The sequence below is a fragment of the Paramormyrops kingsleyae genome, chromosome 8, assembly GCF_048594095.1.
Source record: "Paramormyrops kingsleyae isolate MSU_618 chromosome 8, PKINGS_0.4, whole genome shotgun sequence".
Taxonomy (NCBI): domain Eukaryota; kingdom Metazoa; phylum Chordata; class Actinopteri; order Osteoglossiformes; family Mormyridae; genus Paramormyrops; species Paramormyrops kingsleyae.
This window is the reverse complement of record NC_132804.1, coordinates 26,506,032-26,521,915: the sequence shown is the minus strand read 5'-3', so window position 1 is coordinate 26,521,915 and position 15,884 is coordinate 26,506,032. Positions and strand designations below refer to the sequence as shown.

Genomic DNA, 15,884 nt, shown 5'->3' with positions numbered 1-15,884 from the left:
GTACAGTAAAGAACAGTAAAAGAAATGCAGAGTCTTGCTGGGAGTCTTGCTTCGGACGGCGAAGAAGAACCGCGTTGTGCCGGCAGACTGGCATATCAACGCGCAGATGATCGAAATGGGCAGGTGGGGGTTGAAAACAGTACTGTAGTTAAAAGATGGGGTGGATGTCCGTGGTTAATGCGGGTTACCTTCCCTAGCTGCTGCTGAAGGCCGTAATACGATGTTTAATGCTCCTTACGGCTGGGCTTATTTCCCCGGCTCCGTTTACGCGATTTTAATGTAGTAGGGACTTTCTTTACTGTGATAATGGAATTCTTGAAACAAAAAAAAAAACATTTGCCTGAAAATTTTGCATTAACCATGTGTAATGAAATGAGACAACATTTTCTGCTCATAGAATTAACTTTATTTCAATATAAACAAATAATTTAGAGTCGATTTACTCATATGCTCAGAATAAAAAATTAAAATGAACTGGATTTGTTTTAAACAAATGCAATTACTCAAACAACCAGTATAAGGTTTATAACCTTATAAACCACAACTAATCCCTGCTCCTGATTGATATAACATTTCAAAGGCACTCGGTATAGAAATATGAAATACACAATATATAATCAATCCTTAATACAAAACTACATTATTTTCAAGTAAATTCAATTTTTTTTGAAAATCAATGCATACGATATCAAAATGTCCCGCAAATCTGACAATCTAGCAAACAAAATAGACATCAAGTGAGAAAAATAAGGATATCCAATATCACTATGTGTAAATTACAGATAAAATATTTCCTGCTAAAATTTGAATTTTTAAAATTATTAATAAGGCTACAGATCATTTACCTTCTCATGGAAAGTACAAAAAAAGTCTAAGTAGGACAGTGTACTAATAGACTAGTACTCCGTTTCAAGTCCCTGAATATGGAAAGTACCTCATGTCACGCAGAAAGAATCCTGGGCCTTAACCCCAAAAGACAATTTAAACAGAAATCAGTGGGATTTTTCCTCAGTAAGGTCCTTTAGGAAAAATAAATGTCACAATGCATTATAATATGCCTTAAAAAGAATTCCTTAAAATGCATTTTCTGCAAACTTTGAGGTACAGCTCAGTATTGGTCATGTAACACGATACCACTGCTGTATCCAGGCACTGCTCATACCGATTCACGGAATAAATCCGGTGTGGTATGAATACTCACAACTCCAGTAGTCAGGACAAATTACCAAACCAACAGACGACGACACCCCCAGACCTCTTGTCTTCTGACAGGTTCGAGTGGAACCTTCATTGCACATATTAATAAAACAATGATAATAATAATGATTAACATTATGCAATCGCCTTGCTGTAATGACGACAATTGCTCAAGACAAAGAAAATATATTAAAAGATTAGCATCTTGGCAGCGAGTTTTAAACGTCCAGGCATCAACCCAAACACCAGGGGGAGCTGAGACGTGAAACCGGAGCTGAGAGACGCGAGTTTCCGCGTTCCCTCCAGCTCTGCTGGTGGGTTGGTCTCGTTCTGCTTCCTCACCCACAGCTGGGCGCTTCTCCGTAGGGACCTCAGTAACGGCATTCTCACAAAAGGTAACACTGGAGGGTGCTCTTCCCAACTACAAGTCACTTCAAAGGCATTTGATCGTGTTCCCGAATCCCCCTAAAATGCGGTCATATTGGGAACGTGGATCCATTATGCCCATTCAACGGAATGATGGGAAATGTTCATTAGAAAGATCATCAGCTGCCATTAGCCGACAGGAATGATTTTAAGTGAAACGCATTTCTCTAGTCATCTAGTAATAAAGTATTTCATTCAGACACATCAGCTAAAAACTGCATTATTTCAAACAGGAAATGTTATTCTACATTGTTCAAATTCAAAAAGTAAGAGACTATTTCATACGTTCAAAGATACATCTACTGACCTTTCAATGAGGCACTAAATGATTGAAGACGACCATGTACAGAGCAGTCACTATCAGTTTTTGATTCTTCATTAAAAAACCAACACATCCCCTATCCTGTACACGTCTGAAGCTTCCCTCGATTTTGCCACAGTGAGTTTACTTGGTTTTCTTTAACATTCGTTATTTCGCTTGTATTCCTCCACAGGCTGTTTTTATAAATGCCCCGTTCCCTTATTCCAGAACTTAGCAGTGGACACTGCCAGCTGCAAATGAAGATGTTACAGGTTAAGATAGAGGACCGTTTCTGCTCTCGTTATTGTGTGGTCCAACAAAGGATCTTCACCACTAGCACCCTCCCTGCTGTGAAACTGCTTTTCCAGACCACAAAGGTTGATAATGCAACCATTATTTAGTCATTTCCCTTAGACCAGCTTTTACTTTGGTCCAAAGATGTCTATTGCTATCTTGCAAAGGTATTGCTGACAATGGCATCAAAAACAACAAAAACAGATACAATGATGCAATCAAAATGATATTGTATCATCCAGGTACAATGTTTTGCCAGAGCTCCAGTAATAAAAAAGAACGTAGAAGTAGCATGAAACTTCTTAGAGTTTCTTGGGATAACATTAGCATCCACAGCCCCAGCCCTCTGACACTACATCCTTACTGTTCAGCTTGAAGCTGTCTGTCACATTCTCGTTGAATATCGGCCCTCCGTGACGCAGAATAAGCTCAGCTGCCATTTTATTGAAGGCTTCTTCCACATTGCTGGAGTCTTTTGCCGACGTCTCTATGGCATCGGCAAACTCCAGTTGATGGGCCATCGTGTAAGCGTCCTCGAAGGGAACTTCGCGCATCTCAGACAAATCCGACTTATTACCTGAGGAGATTGGCGTGCAGTGTTACCAACTTCAGGGTGAATCTCTGGGATGTAAGCGCTGGCTCTCTTGTACGCAGGCTTTGGCCGTGATGCACCACTCAGATCTTAGGGAGACTGTGTCTCCAGCTTTATTCCAACCCACTTCCCTAGCTTTGGTGCTACGATTAGTAGCTACATATCAAGTGCTATCTACACAAACATTTTTTTTGTCCCAAAATCAATCTTTCAGGCAAGTAAAGCCTTCCCCCAGGTTACAATGGGGTTACGTTCTAATAAACCCATCGCCTATTTTATAAAAAAAAATGTTGAATATGTCATTCAATTTATTGAATAATGTACTGAAAGTGGAAAACATTTACCCATCATATAGTCAAAATATCGTAACGCAGGCCATTGTAACCCAAGGAGCGTCTGTATATGACTGTAACTTGTAATGGTTTTGTATTATCAAAAGTATAAACAACAAACAAAACAATAAAAGATTCGGGCCAAATGAGTAACCTGGTTTGGAATCCCTGTTCTAAATGACAGATATTCCAAACGGCTTCATGAGCGAACATAAAGAAGGTTAGACATCTGAAGAACAACCCGCTGCAAACGACACCACTGAGACAGTCACTGCCTCTCCACTACCTTTTTGGTCACAGACTCTGCCGCTCCAAGTGGCACTTACCGATTAGGAGGGAAACGATGTTGGAGCTTCCGTACTTCTGCACATCCTCCATCCACTTAGGCACAGAGAGGAAGGATGACTTCTTGGTGATGTCATAGGCGATGATGGCACCATTGGTGCTGCGGTAGTAACTCTGTGTGATGGTGCGGAAACGCTCCTGCCCTGCTGTGTCCCAGATTTGGAGCTGAGGGGTTAATAAAAGGGGGGGGGGGGACGGGACATGGTCATTTTCCAAGCAGATCTTTTGGTGAACTAGAAGCATGGAAACCATGATGAGCTCAGTGGGGGCGTGGGGGGGGGGGGGGGGGGTGCAGATGATGGCTGGGATGTCCCAGTGCACTCGGGGCACCCAGGGACGCCGAGCCAGCACCAGGCCGCCTGCCAGAACCACGGCACAATCCAAAGTGCTGACGTCCGCATGGGGGCTCAATAGGGGTCCGGCACAGACCTGCCTGCTTTTGGCAGAAACGCCGCCAGCGAGCCATGAAACACTCAGAGCTTCATTTTCACAATGGACTTATGTAGCTCATCATCTTCGCATTTTAACCATATATATATACAGCTAGACTGTCTTTATTTAAAGATAAATAATAATAATAATAATAATGAAAGTTGTAGGGAATGACTGTCTGTATCTGGAGAAAGGAGTATTTTGATAGTAGGACTAACAGGACAATAGGGGTATGGGGGCACTACGGCGCCCCCTTCTGACTGACATACTTGGGTCGGATAGTCTGAGTAGTGGGTAGGAATTGACATCTTCCTACCAAGTCTGGTTGGTCTAGCTCTTACGGTTTAGGCTGCACATTCAGTTTTAGGGAAGAAAAATAATAACAAATCCTAAGAAAAACAATAAGGTAATGCTTTGGACCCTTAATAAATAAAATAAGATAAAATAAATTATTTTAAAAATGGACACGGACCACGACCAAGAGAGGATCCTGCAGGAACAGGAGTGGGCCCCATTTCATACACAAGTCTGTATCCTTAACACTTGTTACCTCACGTTGCTCATGTGTCTAGAAAAAAAAAACTAGATAGCTGTCTATTTAGCACGAGTACAACATTAACTTGTCTACAATAACTATTTACCATTCTAAAATCACCATCTTCAACTGACAGGAGAAGATATCGCAGATGTCACAAGGCTACATGAGTATTGCACCAGCTTAAACAAACGCAGCCAACAGGCACGCATAATGTTTATGTGGTGGGAAATGGAGATCGCACTGTTTACCTCAAAACTTTGCATTCAGGCTAGAACTATTTCATGCCTGAATTCCTTCTAGCTTCTCATCTGAACGCATATGAATCTTTAGAACAATACACGACTTATTTTGTTCAAATTAGTTATGATGCTGTCAGCAAACTAAAAACAAAAGGAACAGATAACGGAAGGGGGAAAATATGATGACACTCATCTGTAATCACTTTATTGGACTGTCATCCAATGTGGAAACATGTTTTGTTTGCACAAAGACTTTAAATACAAAACTGTCCGGGTATACTCTCGAACTAATGACTGGATTTACAGTCTTTACTGTTATGGCTTGATAGCTTGCTCGCTTGCACAATTTCTCTTGTTCTGGTGGCAGTTTTTGTCTCAAATTCCACATGCACAAAGGCCATTCCAGTTAGTTTCCTGGTAGCCTCTTTGATCCTTGTGACTCACCAGCGTTAAAAATACGAGCGTAAAGCAATTGAAAAAATACTCTAATGTCTTCTAAGCAAAAACAATACGCAGATTTTGAAATACTTGCATCAAACGTGCTGTCAACACATGTAAACGGCTATATTAACTATAACCACTGATTTTTTATTACTATAATTTCTTCTTTTTCACAATGAGGTAATGCCACCAACATCGGCATCATACTGGAAGGTAAACCCGCTGCTCAAATCCACTCACGCTATAGCAAAATACAGCTAGAATCACACAAGATAGCGCAAAGTATATGCAAATCCAGATTACCTTGACCCTCTTGCCTTGAATATCTATAGTCTTCATAGTAAAGTCCACTCCGATCGTATTTCCTTGCCTCTCGATGAATATGCCGGTCTTGAATCGCTGGACAACGCAAGTTTTGCCCACGCCGACGTCCCCCACTAAAACTATCTTAAAAACGAAATCGTAGTTATCGTCGGTCTCCGGTGATGCCATGTCTTTCAGCAGGAGATGCGAGGTGGTGCCGGGTCAGCCCGCTATGAGCAAACCGAGCTGTGTACACAGGCACAGGAGACGCGCTGCCCGGCCTGCGCATGTGACGTGGATGCATGTGCATCAACACGGAAGCGCTGCGTTCGCACGCGGTCCTGATTTTGGTGTCCCAGAACATCGCCTGTTGTTTGTTCAACTGTCATTTACTTTGTACAGGTGTGTGACAAAAGCGAAATACAATTCCCCTACCCCAAGGTGTTTAACAAGATCACATACATTAAGTTTATACACATTCACATACATTGCACTTCACACATTTCTTCTTTGTCTTTCAAAAGTTTCAGCCTCGGCACATTGGCCATTTCTTACATTGTGGAGCAAGTTTCCTTGATGGCTGTTTGTGTTAGCTTGCGTCAGGGGGAGTTTTGCTTGTGTGTACATGTATGTCATCTTATTGACAGTTCTCGCAGTAAAAAGAAATACGCGAGGAGTGCGCTGAGCAACTTTAAACATAGTAGCCTATCAAGTGCTGAGACAGGGCCCCTACAAGCTGGTGGATGTGTTTCACTGTTTTACATTGGATCACTCAATATAGTACAGGCGAGTGAGGCTCGAACTCACTAGAACTCGAATTTCTTGAAAGTCGAACAAACCAGTTTGACCTAGAACTCGATCTGAATATCAGAAGTCGAACCGTGAAGGCTGACCTAATATAAATTGTACGCGCCAGGAAACTTGAATGCCTTCTTCACAGACTGGACGATTAACCAACTAAAGCAACGCAACATTACAGTAACTAACAATAAACAAACCACTAACTTACGTGCACTATTAGACATTTATGTAATTTATTTAAACTTTATTTTACCAGTTAAATTAACTGAAAATCAGTTCTCACTACTTCGTGATATTCGGGAGAAATAGCAGATTACACATCGGAACTGCCGGGGATACAAACGTCATGCGTGTAACTAAACTCTTCAGCCAATAAGGGCAAACGTGTGTCGTCACGGAGGTGGTTCCATTTTGTGCAGCCGGGTGAGAGGTCGCAATGCATCTAACCGTAATGCGTTTCTTTCAGCCAGCGCTGTAGGCAAGTCGAACGCACCTAATGACCGGACTGGGGAAACAAACTGAAACGCGTACTTAATACAGAGGACTAATGACAACAACCAGAAACAGCTGATCACATGGGGATATGTACGATTGGGGCAGGACAGGGGTAATGTTTGGATAAGATCTTTATCGTTTTGGAAGCCATTAAGAAAAAAACGCTCTTCTTGTTTTATCCTGTTGATTTTGTGTTTAAATGCAAAAAAAAACATATCTAGGTGTAATTTTTGGGGGCCGGGAACCAATTAATTGGTTTTCCATTATTTCTTATGGGAAAAAACCGATCAGAACTCGAACTTTTTAGGATTCGATCCGGAGTCCGGAACGGATTAAGTTCGAGAACCGAGGTACCACTGTATATTGGGGGGGGGGGGGGGGGTTGTCAATGTAATCTGCCTGCCAGGTAGCAACGAAAATCTGATCACTGTTAAAAATGCAAAACAGAAACAAATAAAGAGCGAATAATCAAATGATGGTACACATTTTCCTGAAGACAAGCTATATACTTGTATCAATGTGTTTTACAGACTCATTATCATAAACACATTACTGGGTGTACAACTCATTATACTGCTGTTTGGCAGAACAGAACAATTCTGTCTTCTCCTGCAACACCACACCGACCGTCAGTTGTGCTGACTGCCACAACAATGCTCCTGTAACAGGGCTGGTGAGAGGGAGTCCTCCAGTGGACTCTCTCATGCGGTTTTATCAAGTGGGATGGCTCGGGCATGAACACAGTCTCTAGGTGGACTGTGTAGTGTAGGGCACCCATTGCTGAACCATCGCAGCGCCAATGACTGTTTTGCCTCCCAAACTGTAGGGGGCAGCCGCACGCTTTGCATCTAAGAAGTTGGCACGTGAGACACTGAAGAAGACGACGCGCCAGATTCAAAAATACATCGGTTATAGCTAAAGAAGGTAAATACATATATATATATATATATATCGTGTTTTATTGACTAAGGAAACAGAAAGCATCGTGCGCACTTAAAAGAAAGATCTATATGTTATTTTAGAACATACTGTATAATTCTAAATTTAGTTATTTGGCTAATAGACGAATTTTCTAGTTGGCCACCGACTGGCTACATAGCAGATTTTGTTACGTTTGGTAGATTTTTTTGCTTGTATTGCACAGCTCTTATGTCTATACAGCAATATTGTATATGTATTATTATATTAAGGTTCAATAGCTTACTAGTTATCTTCAATAGTTATACACGGCTTTTGAGAGTATAGTTGTCACCGTCGTTTAAAATCGCTGTTATTTTGTTTCCACAGGACCATGTCGGAAAATACTTTCCCAATTTTTAAAATTGATGCTGTCGTGGCGTATATCCGGAGTGATGTTTTGACCGGCCAAGAGGCAAAACACTTTACCAAAAGTGACATAACTCCGATACCAAAGGTATTTAATCAGTGTTAAATTATTTGTATACAAAACGTCCACATGATCACTTAGCATTAATGACATGCATGTCAACCTAGCTGTAGTGAAAACAGTAAGATGGGTGATTAAAAAAAAAAAACCCGTAATATTGGTGGGAAACCAATTATCAAAAAGATGAGGTCTCAAACTTGCCGAGCTGCGGATCTTTCGGCGATAAAATTAGGGGACGGTGTTGTTATACGAGCTCTTAGTCAGATGTGTGAAATCGTGATTGTTTTAATAACACACATTTTCCCAACGCAGCCAGACGTCATCCGGACACTCTACATGCGGATTTTGCAGCTCTTATATCGCCTCGGCCCTGAATGTTATTACGTGGTATGTAAAAATAATTATTTTAAAATGATAGGAAGTGTAAAACTAAGCTGCATCACCCCTCCATCACTACTACCACTCATATTGGTTTACACAGGTGCCGTTGGATGAAAATATGCAGTTCCCCTTGTTACTGGAGATGGGCACGCCTATAATGAGTCTTTATGTGCGAATGTAAGTGTTACAGTCCCTGTTTCATCCTCACATACTTCACGTGCTGGGTGGTGCCAGTTGGAAGCAGTGTGAAGCTGGCAATAAGGGGGAAAAGTTCCAGTTGCTGTTTTTGCTCTGGTATCAAAAGAAGTTCGGTTTAATACTCGATTAATATTTTTATTGTAAATCACATGCAGTAATGATAACCTGTTAACAGAGAAAGAAAAGCATACCTTATTTTATACATCATATATTTAAATTTTCTATACAAACTTTAAATAAATGCTAGTCATCCAAAAAAAATGCAACTTCAATTGCCCAAAATGTTGTATTTCATATATTTCATATTTTGCTTCATAAAGATAGCAAAAATGAGAACAATGTATTGAACACCTTCCATTCGGTCCTGAAAAAACACTGTTGTGTATGGAAATAATGTTTAAATTCTTTCTTAAAGCATTCTAAATGTAGAACTGTATAAAACAGATTTTGAAATAACTCAAAGTAAATGTACATTATAAATTCACATTGTAGTAACCCTTCTTGAATAGAAACAAGTAGCAGATATATCAAATAAGCTTCTGCAAGACATTTGCTGGATTTTGTGTACAGTGGCTTTAAGGCAAAATTAGGCCTGATTTCACATAGATCAAATGTACATTGATCAGCCTTAACATTAAAACCACTGAAAGGTTAAGTAAATAATATTGATTATCTCATTACAATGGCACCAGTCGAGGGTACCATTATATATTAAGCAAGTGAACAGTCAGTTCTTGAAGTTGATGTTATGGAAGCAGGAAAAACGGGCAAGCTTAAGGATCTGAACAACTTGATAAGGGGCAAATTGTGATGGCTAGATGACTATGTCACAGCACGTCCAAAATGGCAGGACTTGTGGGGTATTCCTGGTATGCAGTGGTCAATACCAATAAGGGCAGCAGGTGGAACCGCAACAGGTTCATGGGTGCCCAAGATACACTGATGCGTGTGGGGAGCGGAGGCTAACCTGTCTGGTCCAATCCCACAGGAGAGCTACTGTAGAACAAATTGCCAAAAAAGCTAATGCTGGCTGTGACAGAAAGATGTCAGAACACAGTGCATCACAGCTTGTTGCGTATTGGGCTGTGTAGTCGCAGACTAGTCAGAGTGCTCATGGTGACCCCTGTCCACCGCCGAAAGCACCTATGATGGGCAAGTGAGCATCAGAACTGGACCATGGAGCATGGAGAAGCATGGCCTGGTCTGATGAGTCATGTTTTCTGTTAAACCATGTGGGAATGCTGGGTGTGTGTGCGTGGTTTACTTGGGGAAGAGATGGTACCAGGATGCACAATGGGAAAGGACAAGCTGGCAGAGGCAGTGTGATGTTCTGCTGGGAAACCTTGGGTCCTGGCATTTATCTGTATGTTTTTTTTTTTTAACACGTACCATCTACCTAAACATTGTTGTAGACCAAGTACAACCCTTCATGGCAGGATAATGCCCTTTGCCGCACTACAGAAATTGTTCAGTAATGGTTTGAGGAACATGAAAGAGTTCAAAGTGTTGACTTGACTTCCAAATTCCCTGGATCTCTGTGTACATCTGTGGGATGTACTTGACAAACAATTCTGATCCATGGAGGCATCACCTTGCAACTGACAGGACTACGGATCTGCTGCTAATGTCTTGGTGAAGGGTACCACAGGCCAGCTTCAGAGGTCTTTTGGAGTCAGTGCCTCAATGGGTCAGAGCTGTTTTGGTGGTACAAGGGGGACCTACACAGTATTAGGCAGGTGGTTTTAATAGTATTATGAGGCGAATGCCTCAAAAACGCTTAAAACGACGTACAAACGAGGTGGAAGAGTACGTAATGTTTGTTTGTAGTAGCCTAATTAAATATTTTTGTCACACATTTTTCCATCTGTATTTACTAGCTTAAAAAATTTATATATAAAGTATAACAAAGTAAAATAAAAAGAGCTCTTTTATCGGAATCGGAATCTGTATCGGCATTTGTGTATCAGAATCGGATCGAAACTGAAAAAAATGTGGATCGACCAATCCCTAGTTGCTTATTTGAGGTATCGGTATATATAATTATATATAATATTTGTATTATACCTGTGGATTTGACCTACGTGAAATACATCCTTATTTGAAATATCTGACAGTTTAAAAAAATATTTTTATTAGGGGAAATGTAACTGTTCATTCAATTTTTAAATAAGGTTTATTAGACAGGATTAATTTGCATAAGGGCAATACTTTACCAGTTAGCACAAAATTAATTATATTTAATTTAAAATTGAATTGAGGTTGTAATGCATTCCCTTTCGCAATTTGAAATGCAGCAAAATGTAGGCGTGTCTCACAAAGCTGCAAGCCATCTTGATCTCACAGAGCACAGACATTTTAATTTTAAAATATGCTTTTGTTATGACAACGGAAGTACGTCCAGTTCATTATTCTTTCTTATTTTTGTGAGGTTCACGGTACTCCAGTTCGGCACGTGTGTATGTCCCTTTTAATAACTATGGTAGTAGTATAAAGAAGGATTTTTGCATGCTGTTACTCATGTCCTCATATTGACTTCCTGTCCTGATTTCCTCTCTAGGTGTCAATTTCTGCCAACATGTTTTGTGTATGACTTTCAGATAAATGATCTGCTCAATCCAAGTAAGTCAATATAATTGAAGGTTACAGAGTACTTGGCATGTATGTGTCATTTTACATTGTTTTTCACATGCATGTGATTCTTTTCATTTTTAGAAGCAAAACGGACTATTTACATTTTGAGTGGCATCTTAAATTTTCTAAAATTCAGAAACCTGAGGATTGAGATGACAGCGGAGTACCAGCAGACTTTCGTAAGTTCACAGCTGATGATGATGAAAACCCTTTATTGCTGTTGCAATATACGTCACTAGTCACAAGTCCCAGCTACTTCAGTTTCCAGTTGTTAAGGCACCGTGAAGCTTAATTACATATTGTTTATAATATCAGAGCTTTTTGTAGGTTGTTAGGTGTTGCAAAAATTGGTGGTTGTTGTTGTTGTTGTATTCTTTCTAATTAATGTGCAAGAAACCTTTAGATAGTTTTAACCCATACACAAAATTGAGATGCTAAGCTGCTGGTATGGCTTCTCTGTGTTAAAAATGTGTGCCTGTTGGTATTTTGCGTCATCACATTGACCTCAAAGGAAAATAAAATAAAAAATTTTTAGACTGGTGAGGCTACGGAGCTCTTAAGAGGACATGGTTGGGTAATATTTTGAAGCAGTTTTGCGTTGCCTCACATCTGTTTTTGTGTTCCCTTGCAAAACTTTGGTAATTTAGCAAAATTAAGCATTAATACTATATCTGTGTATTTTGGATCGAATTCAAGATAAAAAATCAATGAGGTGATCCATTGCTGCTGGATCAGCCAGGATGTGTGGCACCTCAGCGAGGCTGTGCACAGAGTATAAAGGTCACGACAGGATTGTGGGGGAAGCATAACATACAAAAATGTTTTCCAACCCTGTCCCTTTAGGGGGTGCATATCAGTTTATCTCCGAGTAATTTTTGTATTGTCCTTTTTTTGTCTTGCTAAATTTAATGTAATGTATTAATGTAAAATATATTGTTTTTGAAATATTTTTTTTCTTGATGTCCCCCCCACCCTCTAGAGAGCGGACCTAGATAAACAGCAGGCCTACACCAAGGGAATAAAAGATGGTGAGAAGATGACTGAGAAGCTAACGTAAGTCGTCGCGGTCCCTGTCTCACTAAAGTCTCACTCGCACACATCACCCTGCTTTTTCCCAATTCTGGTCATGTGCTTCGCTCAGGACAATCCCCCCGGAGCAGCAGGTCGAGGCCAAGGAACTGGCGGCTGCCCTGTCTGATCTCCAGAACACCACCACCCACGCCTGCCAGGAAGCGGTCGGTAGCGAGGCAGCCCCCCCCCCTTGCCTTTTCACTCTCCCGACAGCCCCCACCAGTGGCCGGGACACTCCAGTGACAGTGTTGTTGTCGTCTTTGTCATTTCAGAATACGATCAACCAACAGGTTGCAGAATGGAAAGCGGAGATCGCAGAGAGGTCACAGAAACTGGTCAGTGGGGTCCAGTTTACATGCTTATCTATTAGTTCTTGTGTATTTTCTTTTGAAACTTTGAGGTAGAAGTGTGAAGCTCTTATTCCTGCTGATAATTTATCAGGCTTTTAGTTACAGTTTAACATCCTGAGTTACTCGTGCTGTTTATGTGACTGTCAGACTTGATCTCTGTAACAAAGTGTGTGTCTCTCCTGCAGACCCAGAGGAAGGTGGATGTGACCACGCTGAAGGAGAACATAGGGAAACTGAAGGCCCAGATCGTGGAGTCACCGGAGGAGCTTAAGAGCGAAATGGAGAAAATGAAAGAGAAAGTGAAGGCGATCAAAAACTCAAAAGTATGAAGCACCCAGAATTTTGTAACTTGAAAAGGACACATCCCACTACTTTTGTGTGATGTCCCAAAGCTGTGCCGTGTAAATTTGACAGTCACAGCTAGAAAATAAGTAACCATATTACAATTTATCTTATATGTTGGCAAAGAGTACATTGGAGTCAGGTTCTTTTTTTAAGCATTACATGTGTGAAGTGCTGTCTTGACAGGAAAACGTGAATGCCAGAGTGGTGGAGTGGCAGATCAAGGTGCAGGCAGAGACCCAGAGCAAGGCTGAGTTCCAGCACTTTAACAAACTGCTGCGGGACCTCGGGGCGGGCATGGAGAAGATGAAGAGCCAGCAGGAAGAGGTACAGCCCCCCCCCAATGCGACATGGCTCTGGGATCCATCCGGACAGCGGTGGGCCAGGCACTGACTCTGCTGCCCTTTGGGTGCTGACAGATCCAGGTGCTGGAAGCTCACTGTGAGGCCATGGAGAAGGAGATGAAGAACCTAGGTAATGAAAAGGGCGAGCTGAAGTGGGCCCTCGAGAGGAAGATGGACAAGCTGACCAAGCAGCAGATCAGAAGGCAGAGGAAGAGGGAGATGAAGGACCAGCACGTTCAGAACTTCATGGGGTAATGCGACGTACTAGTCTCCTCTCCTGTCTGTCATCCTTATTCCTTCAAACATATTATTATTAAAAATATCTTTGACCATAGTGTTTCAGAGCGAGAGGGGGATATAGGGCTCTCGAAGGAACAAACAGGCATGCTTAGGTTCTAACAGAAACACTATTAAAAGTAATGCAAAATAACCTCGTATTACAAGTGATATCAAATAGTATTATATTTATTATAGCTAATAATAATAGGTGGAAAGATACAAATGATATCTATATATATATGGCTGATGTACCCCTCAAGGACAGCCATTAAAATATTAGTAACTTTTTTGGAAAACCAAAACATTTGTGACCCAGTACTGTTTATTTGTAAATATTCTAATTCATATTGTTTTTTTCTGAGCAGATTCACGCATGATAAATAGCTTTAAGCATTTTTTGGCCTTTCTCATAGTACTCTGCAGTGTTTCCTTTGGGTCAAGATGTTTGGCATGGGGTGAACCATAACAAAAGCCTAACTGTACAACACACACTGCCTAACTGGATGTGATTCAGTCTAACTTTGAGGCTTTGTTGTGGGAAGTGAGTCTCTCCCGATGCATGACCCCCTTTCACATATAAAACACTTCATCCCTCTGTCTTCTCTAAGGGTAAAGTAACGGGTGTCATGTACTCCCAATTGTAATGGGTGAGTAAAGGGGGAGTATACCCCCCTGTGCAATGTTCAAATGCACTACAGATGGGCCTCTCTTAAAAACTGGTTCCTGATGTTTGAAACTGTATCCTGATGTTTGATGACTTGTCTGCCAGCGAATGTCTCCAGGTAAATCAGAAACGAGAGGAAATCGTGGATCAGATACAGGACATCAGCCGAGAGACGCAGCACATCAAGGCGACCATCCAGGGTCTGAGAGATGTGTGTAACCTGGATACAGACAAGGCCCAGGTAAGGCTGCTGCCGACTGTCGCCCCCACGTCCTTGGTGGGGAACTTTACATGCGGCTGGTTTCTTTCCACTCAAGCTTGTGAGTCATTAAATCCTAGAGATTAACCTGAGAACATGTAATGTAGGCATTGTTTCTGAGATCCTTCTCTACGCTGCTTTTACTGACTAGCTTGAGGTGCTTAATGGGGATTACTGCTTTCTGAGTAAGTGTGGCTGGTAAGACTAGTTAGTGTATTTGTGTTATGTTAGATGCTTTAGTAATGTATTCAGATAATTACTCGCTTCCAATGTCTTTCTAGGCTATCTACGATCGTCTGCTGTCTTCCCTGGACCAGTATCACAAGAGGATTGAAAGCCACATTGTCCAGGGGAATGAGGACATCATGAAAATGAAAGCACATTACTAAGCAGCTTCTTTATTTCCGCTTCTTGTATTTGTCTCCTGTCTTCTGTACTCTTGCTTTATTATCCTCAACACTGTTTGGGTTATCACTCTTACTCTGTTTTAATGTCTTTCATGCTTTGGTTGCTGGAAAACTCACAATGGAAAACAAATTGAATACAGTGCACTTGTTTCAATGCAAGTTACCATTTGGTCAGAGACTTATTTCTGCATTCTGAGGTGAGGCATTCATTGTCGGAAGCATCGTCCACATTCCTTAGACTAGCAGCCAGTTCTGTGTGTGTAATGAACCCTCACTGCTTTGCCTTCTGATAGGGACACATTATGGTTTTATGGGAATGATTCTTCACTCTGTTGAAAAATCTAGATAAAATACATAAATCACAAGTTAGCTAAGAAACTGTCGCTAACTGCTTAAATTAGATGGTTTTGATTAGATGCTTCACAAAATTAGATAATTGTGCAATAGTCAGTAATACCATTATTATTTAAATATTTCAGTACAATTTTGGTTAGTAAGTTATAAATATAGAATAGACAGGAAAACTATGGGCCACTAACACCAAATAACATGACTATTAGTACCGCAAACATTTTAGCTGGTGTAGTGTAATACAGGCCAGTTGTAGTAAACCATGATTACTCCATGATCTGCTTTGAAGTGTGTAATAACTACAAACATTTATTACCCCCCCCCCTCCATTAATCTAATTTTTTTTTTTTACTGACTTGCTTAAACTGTGCTTCTAATGTATTTCTACACTGGCCACATGGTGGCAGCAAAGTAAACGCTTTTGTCAAGTGACAGCATGTGTCAGTAGGATCAAGATATTTGCCAATCCCTCTCCCCCACTCAG

At 41.0% G+C, this 15,884-nt stretch overlaps 2 protein-coding genes across 2 annotated transcripts; one reads left to right on the top strand and one right to left on the bottom strand.

Moving 5' to 3' along the window:
• Positions 1–441: 441 nt before the first annotated feature.
• On the bottom strand, positions 442–5,739 carry rab43 (RAB43, member RAS oncogene family). Its single transcript, XM_023799725.2, has 3 exons — positions 5,441–5,739; positions 3,469–3,652; positions 442–2,795 (listed from the first exon to the last, which is right to left on the bottom strand). Exons 1-3 carry the CDS (start codon positions 5,627–5,629, stop codon positions 2,542–2,544), a joined length of 627 nt encoding a protein of 208 aa, XP_023655493.1. The 5' UTR covers positions 5,630–5,739; the 3' UTR covers positions 442–2,541.
• A 1,806-nt stretch (positions 5,740–7,545) lies between these two features.
• Positions 7,546–15,208, top strand: nuf2 (UF2 component of NDC80 kinetochore complex). Its single transcript, XM_023799549.2, has 14 exons — positions 7,546–7,660; positions 8,024–8,150; positions 8,436–8,510; positions 8,605–8,681; positions 11,260–11,321; positions 11,415–11,512; positions 12,313–12,386; positions 12,475–12,568; positions 12,677–12,739; positions 12,940–13,077; positions 13,283–13,423; positions 13,516–13,691; positions 14,489–14,624; positions 14,924–15,208. The coding sequence occupies exons 2-14, from the start codon at positions 8,028–8,030 to the stop codon at positions 15,029–15,031; spliced, it is 1,365 nt and encodes a 454-aa protein (XP_023655317.1). The 5' UTR covers positions 7,546–7,660; positions 8,024–8,027; the 3' UTR covers positions 15,032–15,208.
• Positions 15,209–15,884: the final 676 nt, after the last annotated feature.